The 12,486-nt window shown below is 38.5% G+C and overlaps 1 protein-coding gene across 1 annotated transcript in view; it reads right to left on the reverse strand.

Moving 5' to 3' along the window:
• Positions 1–12,486, reverse strand: part of PAPPA2 (pappalysin 2) — a 282,414-nt gene that overhangs the window by 179,440 nt on the left and 90,488 nt on the right. Inside the window, exon 3 of the mRNA XM_027086240.1 lies at positions 6,297–6,442. Coding sequence (XP_026942041.1) covers positions 6,297–6,442 — 146 coding nt within the window. The remainder of the gene's footprint in view (positions 1–6,296; positions 6,443–12,486) is intronic.

Raw genomic sequence — 12,486 nt, forward strand, 5'->3', positions numbered from 1 at the left:
GCCAGAAATTATATTCTTTGCTATAATTTAAACTTATGGTTAAATTTTTAGGTGTTACTCTTAAAATCGATGAAGTGGTACAGAGTTTTTCAAAAGTCTTTTAGGAGGTACAAGAGAGCAAGAATAAGTTTGAAGAGCTCTGCTCTAGCCATTCCAAGGACATTCCACTTCTAAGCAAGTCTAGGTTTTTAACAGTCTAAACCTTGGCATTTACCATTTCTTTCACTATGGAATGCCCTCTCATTGTCTGCCAAGCAAACTCCTGCTCATCTTTCAACTCTCCCCTCAAGCCTCAGCTCCTCTGAGAACTCTTCTCTTCTTCCCTGATGTTTTCAGCACAATCAGGCACTTTCTCATCATGTTCCTACTTGACCTCCTGTGTGGCAGCATCGTGTAGTATTATAAGTGTGTATTTGCATGTCTGTATCCCAGGTGTGCTGTGCAAACCTTTACGGTGGACTTCTTTTAATTATTCTATCTCTGATATCGCCATGAAATAGATTCAACAGTTTTTCTTTGAATGAATGAATAAATAATTATGATATTAATGGTTTATAAAAGGTCTGGTTTACCACTAATTTAAGTCTTCTGCCTTTGAAGATATGTTTTCAGTTTAAGTGCTGTATACTAAGGTTAAAGATATTCAAACAACTGAGCTCAAGGGGATCTCATTTATCCATTTACTTTACTTATAAAAAATTCTGCCCTGCATTACCACAACATTAAAAGTACAAAATCGTGCTAAAGGCCAGAAATGGTGTTGATGGACCACAGATTACCTTGGTCTTTCCTCATAGTGACTTAAGCCATTTGTAGTCAGAAACTGGATTCAGCCTTAAAAATAGCGTACTTATCTGCCAGGTCACTCAGCTGACCCTCAAAATACAGGGTCTTGAATGTTGACACAGATAATCTTATCTTGAGTCTCGAAAAGACTGTTTAGAAAATCCTAAATGTCTTCCTCTATCATGTTATGCCAGCTGTCTGTACTACTCTACACCCGATTTAGGTCAATATGATTCCTTTGTTCAATCACAGTTATGACTGAACAAGAAAAAATAAATAATAACATGAGAAGTTTCATATTGAGTCAGATTTTCAGCTAGTCTTCTACTTCTTAAATGCACATTAAGAAACATGTTGTAGGGGAACTAGTTATTCCTAAAAGTTTTAAGAATAAAATATAAATATCCCTAGCTTCTCTTGCAATTCATTATGAGTCAGTGACTCATGAGATAATTTAAATATTTCTTGAAACTATTTAAATTTAATACCTTCACTCATTTATTCAGTCATCCCTTCAATCAGTGAGCATTCAAAGAGCAGCTGCTATATGTGAAGTGTTCTGCTCATGCAAAGAGGCCACAGACCTTATTTAGATTTCACCAGTTTTTGCATGCAAGCTTGTGCATGTGTGTGTATGTGTGCACATGCAAGTGTGTGTTTGTGTGTAGTTCTATGCAATTTTATCACATGTATGTATACCTTTGTGTAACTACCATTAAGATTTCTCCTCTATTATCCTTTAAGTCACTCCACACACATACCCCTCTCCCCACCACCCTTCACCCCATTCCTAACTCCTAGCAATGACTAATTTGTCCTCTATCTCTGTTGGTTTTTTTTTTTTAATTTTGAGAATACCACATAAAATTTTGAGACTACGACACTAAATCATAAGCGTGCAACTTGTGAGATTTTTTTTTCACTCCATATAATATCCTTGACATCCAACTAAGTTGTTCCACGTATTAATACTTTGTTTCTTTTTATTGCTGTGTGATATTCTATTGTGTAGATGTATCACAGTTTGCTTAAGCAATTAGCACCGAAGAACACTTTATCATTTCCAGTTTGGAGCTATTACAAATAAAGCTGGATTTCGAGTAGTCATTTCTCTGGGATAAATGTCCAACAGTCCAACTGCTGGGTCATATGGTAAGTGTATGTTTAATTTTATAAGAAATTGCTAAAGTGTTCTCCAGAGTGGCTGTGCCATTTTACTTTCCCATCAGCAATATATGCAATATCCAGTTTCTCTGCATCCTCATCAGCATTTTGTATTGTTACTATTTTTTTTTAGCTCTACTAATAAGTATAGTGATACCTCATTGTGGTTTTAATTTGCTTTTCCCTAATGGTTAATGATACTGAATATCTTTTCATGTGCTTATTTTCCATCTGTATACTCTCTTTGGTAAAATGTCTGTGTTTTTGTCTGTTTTCTAACTGGAATATTCGTTTGTTTTACTATTGTTTTAAAAGTTCTTAATATATTCTAGATATAAATCCTTTGCGAGATGCGTGGCTTGCAAATACTTTCTCTAAGACTGCCATTTCCTTGTTCATCTTTTTTTTTTTTTTTTTTTGCGGTACACGGGCCTCTCACTGCTGTGGCCTCTCCCATTGCGGAGCACAGGCTCCGGACGCACAGGCTCAGCGGCCATGGCTCACGGGCCCAGCTGCTCCGCGGCATGTGGGATCCTCCCAGACCGGGGCACGAACCCGTGTCCCCTGCATCGGCAGGCAGACTCTCAACCACTGCACCACCAGGGAAGCCCTCCTTGTTCATCTTAACAGAGTGTTTCTCAGAGAAAAAGTTTTAATTTTGATTAAGTCCAATTTATCAGTTTTCATTTTTATGGACTATGCTTTGGGTGTCATATATAAGCACTCTTCGCCTAGTCTTGCCCTGAAGATTTTCTCTTATGTTTTCTTTTGAAAGTTATACAGTTTTACTTTTTATATTTAAGTCTATGATCTATTTTGAGTTAATTCTTATATAATATAAGGTGTATATAAGCTATCTAAAATTAATAAATCAGTATTTTTTCCAGATACTGGTGTAGAAGGGCCCTTAAATTATATAATTTTATTTACTTCTTGTCTTTCGTGCCATTGTCATCATATTTTAACTCTACATATATTTTAAGCCAAAAAGACATTGTTATTACTTTTAATATTTTTATCCTTTCTAGTGTGATTCATTTCTTTTTGCATGCCTCTGTTTCCTTTTGGAGTCATTTTCTTTCTGTTTGGATAGCTTTCTTCTTCAGTATTTATTTTACTGCTGGTTTTAAATTATCTAAGTTTTTATCTGAAAATATGTTTAATTTTTCTTCATTTTAAAAGATTTTTGTTGAACATAGTATTATAAATTGGCAATAATTCTCTTTTAGCATTTTAAAAAATATATCAATCTATTGTCTTCTGACTTCCATAGTTTCTGTTGAAAGGTCAGCCTGTCAATCTTATTGTTGCTCCTTTTAAAGTAACATAACTTTTTTCTCTGGCGACTTTTGAGGTTTTTCAGCACTTTTGTTATAATGAATCTAGTTGTGATTTTCTTTCTATTTATCCTTCTTGGGGTTTGTAAAAAATTTTGAATCTGTAGTTTAATATTTTTTGTCACCCTGAAAAATTCTCAGCAGCTATCTCTGGTATTATTTCTGCCCCGATATCCTTCTCCTCTTCTTCTAGAACTCCAATTTACGTTAGGAATTTTTCATCAGATCTCAAATGTCCCAAGTTGTTTTCTATATTTTTCCATCACTTTTTCTCTCTGAGCTTCAATATGTATGTTTTCTACAGTTTTCTAGTTCATTAAACCTTTCTCCTGCTCATAAACCAATCTAATTTCTTAATTTCAGTTACTGTATTTTTGTCCTAAAATTTCCATTTGATTCATTAATATAGACTCTAGTTTTCTAAAGACACTCTTCACCTTTTTATCTATTTTTGAGCATATTAATCACAATTATCTTAAGCCAATATTCAGTAACTCCAATATATGGATAATCTGTGGGTCTGTGTTTATTTAGCGATTATTTGTTTCTTTGTTTAGTTTAGTTTACCATCATTTGGTCTTATCTCTGGTATAACTGGTAATTTTTTTTTTTTTTTTTTTTTTTACTGATTTCTGGCCACTGTGCATGAAAACTTGTAGAGGCTTTTGATGATATTGTCTTCCTCCAGAGCATATTTAATTTTCTTTTGTTAAGCAGTTAAATATAGGCAGATGACCTTCCTCCAAACAGGGATTTAAGAGTGTTTCAGGCTGAATTTTAGGCTTTGTGTAAGCTAGGCTATTTATATTTTCCCTCACACATAGGGTATTTCAAAGCCCCTCCTTGATAGGACCTCAACTTCATTTTTTTGTCCCCTCCACTATGAGATTCCTGAAATCACTGTTCAGCTTTTTAATCGTTAGCAGTTATTTTATACTTGTTTTATGGCCACTGGCCCTGAGCATGCATAGTTTAGTAATTAGAAAAATCTTCAAATAATGAGCAGACTATCAGGCTCATTTTTTTTCATGATTTCTATCTTTCTGGAAGCTTGGTCCCTCAAGTCTGGATGCCTTAGAAGGCCTGACCTTTAATTTTTGTCTCCTCAGTAGTGAGAAGCAAGCTTTAGGCTGCTTCTCTCTGCTCTGCCTCTATTACTTTCACTGAGATTTTGGCAATTTCCCTAAAGGAGAAAAAAATCTGAGTTATATGTAGAGCTCATTTCAATGCATTTTTCTCCTCACTGGGATTGGGTCCCTCAAAACCTCGTTGTCTTGGCTGATGTCTGATGTCTTCAAATAGTTAATTTTTGGAGGGGTGTTATTTTATCCACTTTTATAGTTAAATGAATCTTGTCAATGGCCTAGTGCCAACAAAGTTAGAAAAATATTCAGGGCTCTGCTCCCAGTCCAATAATTCTTATCAAGAGGCCAAGATTTGTCTCCATAATGGCCAGGAAGATCATTTTTTTAGGTTTTTTGAACAAGTAGATTCAGTACTCAATGATAGACCTAGGATTCATAGAAACAATTGCTGGGTAAACCTAGCTGTCATATATACCGAAAAGGTAACCTTTGGTGAATCAGGTATGAACCAATTTGGAGGTAATTTCTTACCGTGTTACATGCTCCTCTGCTAGTATTGTTTTTCATGAGGATAATTCAAGATACTCAAACTCACTGCTAAATGAATTATTGGAATATAACCTTCTAGCCCACTTTGTTGCTACTTTGAAGACTAGAATGACTCACATTAGCTTTCACCTGGAAAGCTCCACTCATCTCACAAATTTCTGACTTCTAATATACTGAGAACTGAAAATACAAAATTTAGTGATAAAAGGACTGCAGAGCCTTAAAACTGTATCAGATACTATAGAGCCAATGAAATCCAGCATAATAACAAAGCATTCAGTTTGGATCACCACAGGTTTAACTTTTCATTGTCTCCTCCTTTGCTTGAGATATATAACCCTTCTGGATGTTGACCTGATTCATTACAAGGATTTTTATGTTCTGGTTTCCTCTTGAAGAGCCACAACATTTTTTCACCTATTGCTAACCTACTGCTCATCATTTTCCTTCTCCAATTGTTTGGACACTTGCTCATATTTTATTTGAGTATCATTTCAATACTCTGGACTCCACTTCACAATGACCCATCATACATGGGTTTGACATATACAGTATTATGTGATGTTTATTCAGTTTATTTCTCTCTGCTTTGTATTTGACTACTAAGAAGGTTAATTTTGCATAATCTCTTTTAAATCACTCATAAAATGGTTTCTGGTCTCTTTCAAGCATTCTCTTTCCAACATGAAAAATTCCTCTCAATTATGGTAATTCAGTTTTAAAGTAAGTTTTGGTAGAATCCTATACAAGACTCTTTGAAAGTATATACAAATTATATTGAATAATTACTCTTCATCCACATAAACTGATTTAATGATTCTATTGATTGGTCAGTAATATTTCCTTTATAATAATAAGATATTGTAATAAAAGGAATTATCTTTCTTAAGCATGCAGTAGTTCCACTCAGTATTAAGGTGTCACCTTTTTCCTAGGTAAGCAGACAAGCTCCCCACCTGTTTTAATTTCCCAGAATCTCCTCAGGATTCCAATCCATGTAAGAAGCCCAGCAATCTTCTGGCTCAGTGTTTACTGCAAACCAGGTTTCATAGTCTAGCCACCTTCTTGCTAGTTTCCCCCTTGAGGCTCTCCAAGACATAAAATGGATCTTATTCCATGTCAGCAATTTATTAACGTCTAGATTATAGATTCGGTCTAGGACATTCTGAGTTTTTGCCACTGTTTGCTCTAATACATCTTACCTGTCTGCACTGAAACATTTTGAGAGATTCTCCCAAAAGCTATTCTCAGCCCAAAGCAGCTAATTCATTAAGTAAATTTATTTTTCTCTCTGTTTTTTCCCCAAATGCACTTTCATGGATTCCCTTCCAATCTCCTCATTTTTCCTACTATAGTTGGTCTTCACTTTACTTACCCAGGTGACTGATGGCTTCCTTGTCCCAAGGCCAGGTGGCAGCACCTGCAAGGTCTTCCCGCACTGAGCTGGCAAAGTAGACGTTGAGGAAGTGAGTGCTGTTGAGCTGCAGTGCCTCTTTCAGCTCCTTCACACTCATGTATGCCCTGAAGAGCACGTAAGAGGAGGAAATATCACACCAAAGGATCAGTCCATAGAGAACAGTAGAACCAGACCTAATCAGACTCTGACTCTCCCAACCAGCATTGCTTTTTAGAGGAGAGGAGCAGAGAGGGCAAGACCAGGTGTTATGAAGCTCTCAAAAATGCACTAATACACATTTAGGATACTTATTCCAAGATAAATAATATCCTACCTTTTTAGCACCACAATATTTATATGGATAGTCAGTATTTGACATCATACTCAATTCTCCACTCTACACCCAGATTATTTCTTCAAGATAAATCCAATAATACCCTTAACTCTATACCCTGAGAGTTATCCCCACCCCCACCCCAGCCCACGGTGAAGAAGGCCTTTCAACTCTCAGTCCCTGGTTCTTTCCATCACACTGCATGATCATTATTATGATAAGAAGACCGATTGAATCTCTATTTCAGTATATGCTTGCTTCAGGCCTATTTTTAAAGGTAAATAGTGGCCAGAAAATATAAAGTAAAACAGGAAAAAAAGAGATGAGTTATAGGTAGGAGAGGATATCATAAGCTACTGCAAAGAATGTTAATTTTATATATATTTCTCTTTCTAGTACCTTAATCCATAGACTCTCTACCCCTACTCCGACTACCTTGTGATACTCACCAAGTATCTCTATTGGTGGCCTTCACAGCACTAGGTAATATTATGTTTGAACTTACTCACAGACTTAAAGGTCTATTAAAATCACATGCCCCATGGCCCATAAAAAAGGGAAACAAGCATTTGATCTTTCTTTAAGCTCATATATAGTCAAAGACCTTCATCTTCCTGGCATCAGTGAAACTTAAAACTTTACTATGGGCAAACAGAGCCTCATCATACTCCATGAAGAACTATTTTAAGAAAGAACAACTAAACCAGAACCCAGTGGCCCCTTGGATTCACTGGATGCTTCCTACAGTGGCCATGGGAATGCCACTCCAAAGATAGGAATGATCCTATCACAGCTTCAACTGTGCAGACAGCTCTCTCAACACAGTTGAAATTTCCTTTATAGATTCATGCTTTATTCTTGCTATTCTGGTAGACAAGCTGCAGACACTGAAATCTCTCAACCCAGAAGCTCAGGCTAGAAGAGCATGACCCTTCTTCTTCCGTTCACTCTGCCTCCCAACTACACTGTTGATGCCATCTATTTAATCCACATGTAGGATATACTGGCGAGGAGTACTCAAGAAATAGAGATCCCAAAGGAGACTGTGTTTATGTTCTTTGGCACAGAACCAAAAAGGGGAATAAAAGTAAAGAAACACAAAAAGATTTTGCTTTAGAACCAAAAATGCTTGAGAGAATGGGGATTTTAAAATATTCTTTCTTATTGACTTATAATATCTTGGAAAAGTAATTCTCATCCCCAATAAATCATCCAAATTTCATGAAGTGGTGTCAGATGTGATCAGAGGGATATTCCTTCTGATACTTTCCTGGAGTGTTTTTTGAACTGTTGCCTGGTTTTCCCTGGACATTAGTCACATTCCCTTTCCTTTTCTCCTTTATTAAAAATAATTACAATTTCCTGTATTGATAAATTGATGGTTTGGAGTTATGATGACATCAACTCTTCAACATGGAGGTGGTCTAACTGGTCAGACAGAAGGAGAAGAGGGAGGGTGGATGGGAGGAGAGAGAGAGAAGAAAGAAAAGGGAAAAAAGAAACAAACAGAAAATAAGAGAAAGAAATAAGGGCAGAGAGGATCAGTGATAGCCTATGTACAGCTCAGGGTACCAAGAAAGAAAATCTACACCCTCTGTTCCTATTCCAGAGTTCCCATTAAAATTAGGAATTGGTAACTTGACAGTTTTCTCTCTTTCCTCCCCCCTCACTTACCCCAAATACCCCTGCTCCTGGCATGGTTTACTTGGGCTATCTGTGTGTTCCTGGCTTCTCCGTCTGCCACTTACCAGTCTTGGCCATCATCCTTCTATCCTCCCTCAACCCAGCAGTTCCACTAACTTCCCTTGAGCCACCCTCCAAGAGGCCTCTTCCTCCACTACCAACTCATTAGCTGATTCTACTCATCTCCCATTTCTTCCTTGCCCATTCCACTCTCCAGCCATAAATTACCCTTCCAGATGAGAGTGTTTATGTCATACTTGTGGAAAACTGGGTACAGCCACTCTAATTCCTGCACTCCTTAGAGATATAGATAGAAGTTGGCAAGTATAAGGGATAAGATACATTTTTAAAAGCTAGAGACAGTTGGAAACAGTCACTAATTGAATTGATACAGGAAAGCTTTATTTTGTTGAAGACAGATTTTTGTCCAGATTATTCCATAAACCAAAAAAGGGCAAAGTGTAGATAGCAGGGTGTCCAGTTTTCATGTAGACTGCCTTGCCTATTATAACACATGTATGCCATTTCAGAATTTAATCAGAGCTAATTAAGATAAACGTCTTAGCTTCTCCACTAATGTAACCAGAGCCTGGCTCAGACCTAGGGTGGAGAAAATGGCCATTATTCTAAAATTCAGAGCTTAATATCTTGCTTCAGAAATGATTTATTAAGAGATAAACTTGTCATCCAACCAAAAGAACTTAATGTTCAAAGAAGGGTGAAACGATATACATAACTTTCATAAAAAGCATGGGACCATGAACTGACCAGAACTATGTATGAAGAGAGGTGAACTGCATTGATCTACTTAATTTCTGCCAGGATCTCCCTTTACTCATCCTCTCCACACTCTAGACTGAGATACTCACCACGAACTTCTCCCTGAGGACTCAGACAGACCAAAGAGAAGCTGCACCTTGACCTTTATAAAAAATTTTCTCAAAAACAAGCTTTCCTTGAGGCTGACATATCAAGTTGTTCTGCCCATTGCTTGAGTCTATTATTTCTGACATGCCTCCTGGAAGAATGCGCAGCTGCCTCACTGTTTTATCACTGTGACCTACTGGTTTGGGATTAAACATTGCCTGGTGTCCAGCCCACCACATTCCTTTGTCCCCCAGATGATTTCTGTTGGGATCCCTTGACCGCTGACCCCTAGCCACACTCTAGTATCTAAGTGTCCATGCAAGCCCCAACTCTTGCTTAGTTTCTGACTAAGTAAAAGTGAAAGGATATAAAAATAATGCCTCTTGTGCTCTAGTTTAATAGTCAGTTGAATAACTCCTTTATAGACTGTTAGAAATGATTCAGGCCAGAAAGAAGAAAAAGATCCTGAGCTGTCTGAAGGAAGTTGAGTCAGCCTCAAAAATTCGCATGTTAAAAAACAAGACATACAAGACGCATGCATGTATGCCCTGAGATTGGGACCCAGGGCCCTGCTTCCCACAGTCAGACCAAGTTCCCTCCAGAGGAAGATCCTGACTGCACTCCACAGGGGTAAGGCAGCCTCCATGAGAACAAAACCAGATGCCCCCAAGGACCCTCAGCCAATTCCCATCACAGAAATGACCGGTGCCAAACCTGGGATATTCGGGTTTGGTCAAATCTAAACCTTCTTGTCATTACTGTACACCATGGTTCTTGACCCAAAATACACAGAAGGGTTCCCTCTGCCACCCCCATCTGCTATCCACTTTGCCAACTATGCTTCCTCCTCTGGGTGAATATCCCCTTTGACCTACTCCCCCGGTCCTCAGAGTACCAACTAGCATTCTCCCAGCTGCCTAGTGCCACTCTGAAAACTTAGATTTTTTTTTGGTTTTTTTGCGGTACGTGGGCCTCTCACTGCTGTGGCCTTTCCCGTTGCGGAGCACGCTCCAGATCCACAGGCTCAGCGGCCATGGCTCCTGGGCCCAGTCTCTCCGCGGCATGTGGGATCTTCCCAGACCGGGGCACAAACCCGTGTCCCCCGCATCGGCAGGCGGACTCTCAACCACTGCGCCACCAGGGAAGCCCAGAAAACTGTTTTTTTTTCTCTGTCAAAGTCCTCCTGCTATTGGGCACATGGCACTCTACTATGTCACCATATACTTTCTACTTTCTTTCATTGTCCCATCTCTTGGTTGCTCCGTACACATCAAGGGCTTCACAGTCTGACTCACAGTCTTCCCCCTTACCTTAGATCCTAGAGTCACCTGAGGAAATTTCAACATGTATGTGAAACATCCACTGAAAACACAGTCTTATGTTTTACTTCCTTATTGCCAATGACCCTTGCACACCATTCTCATTGTCACCTTTACTCAGGTGGATTTTCTGATCTCATGTGGATCTTTAGTTCTACTTGTCTAAACTTTTATTTGATTATGGTCATCTCCTCTTCAGGAATTATTTGAAATCTTTACCCTTCTTTACCTTTTCTTGCCCCTTCTCCCCCAGCAACCTCAATCTCCTCTGACTCTTAGATAATCGTGCCTCCTTCTTTGATGATAAAATTGAAGCCATTTATCATGAACTCTATCACTCCCCCCCATACATACACACACACACGCGCACACACACACACACACACACACACATACTCAAAACATTTACTTCCTTACCTATTTTTATTCCCTTTCCTCTTGTCCTACAAGATGAGGTTTCTGAGAAAACCATAGCTAGTACCCTCTTCCTTTCCAATTCAAACTTCTTGAAAGGATAATTTCTTCATCTCCCATTTGTTTCCCTTTTTTTCATGTATCCACTAATCCCACTGTAACCTGGCTTTCATGAGAACCACTTTATCAAAAATGCTTTTGTTGAAGTTGTTAGTAACCTCCTAGTTGTCCCTCCCCACAAAAATGGAAAAAATTCATTCACCTTCTTATTGGAATCCTTTGGCTCATTTTTATATTGTTAGTTACTTCCTGCTTCTTAAAGTTCTCTGCTTCTCTGCTTTTATTGCAACGCTCTTTCCTGATTCTCTTCTTGCTTTTGTGACCACTGATTCTCAGTCTCCTTTGTGGGTTTCTCTTTCCCCTTCTAATCCTTAAAAGTTATTCCCTGGGGTCCTGTTTGTAGTCCATTCTTTTGTCACTCTCTTTGTTCACCGTTGGGAACTTTTCCACTCTCAAACTTTGAAGCACCATCAGTATTTGGAAAACTCTCAGGTAGATATATATATCTCTCTCTACCTAGATCACCCACAGACATCTTGAAGTCAACATGTCAATGTTATGGGTGGTTCTACCTGAGCACAAACAAAATTCGGACACAGTGAGTTTTAATGCATCTCAAATAGTGGTCCAATTACTGAATCTGTGGACATTTTTTCCATGGATATATTTGCAAGAAGTGTCTGATTTTTGGCTAAACACAGAGGCAGTATGTGACAGTGTCCACAGAAAGATAAAAAGGCAAGAACAGGGAAGAACCACAATGGTATTTTGTCCATTACCTAATTTTATAGACTGGATTTCGAGTTCCTCAGGAAGAAACAAAAAGAACTCTTTTTGTAAGAAAATTGGTACAACCCAGGATACATAAGCCATGCTTCATGGCCTAATAACAAAATGAAGTACCAACTGAAGAGAAGGGACACTCTCTCCATTTCTGGAAAGAATTAAGGGATGTCAGCACTATTCTAACACTTGAGAGTTTTACAGCCTTGGGTCGCATTAGAAGCCAGTTCTCGAATAAGGCCAGCTTTTCCCTAGAGAAACAGTGAGGGCAGAGCATCAGCTGGAAATGCTGAGTGTCAGCAGACAAGGTAAATACCATTGCCAGTATTCAACAGCAAACAGCAGTAGAACCACAGAAGCCAGTGGGCATGAATTTTTAAGGCACACCCTTCCGAAGACTCCCAAAAATACTAGAGAAAGAGGACAATGTATGAGGATTTTATAGCTATACACTGAGCTCATGTAATTTGATTATTAATGGTAGTATGACATCATTCGCCCCCAGGGGGTATGTGGACTGGAGGATATTCCGTTTGTCTCTGACTGAACTCACAGTCTTCTTCCCCACACCCACTTCTCCTCCATTGTCTCTCTGAATTGATGCCACCTCTATCACCCTCTCCATGACACAGGAAGAAAAGCCAGGATTCTTCCTTCAATACTCCCCCTCTTCACTTCACTCCCCTCATTATAATCAACCACCTACTAA

This window comes from Aethalodelphis obliquidens, unplaced genomic scaffold, assembly GCF_003676395.1.
Source record: "Aethalodelphis obliquidens isolate GAN/ISIS:26980383/991018 unplaced genomic scaffold, ASM367639v1 scaffold55, whole genome shotgun sequence".
NCBI classification, from domain to species: domain Eukaryota; kingdom Metazoa; phylum Chordata; class Mammalia; order Artiodactyla; family Delphinidae; genus Aethalodelphis; species Aethalodelphis obliquidens.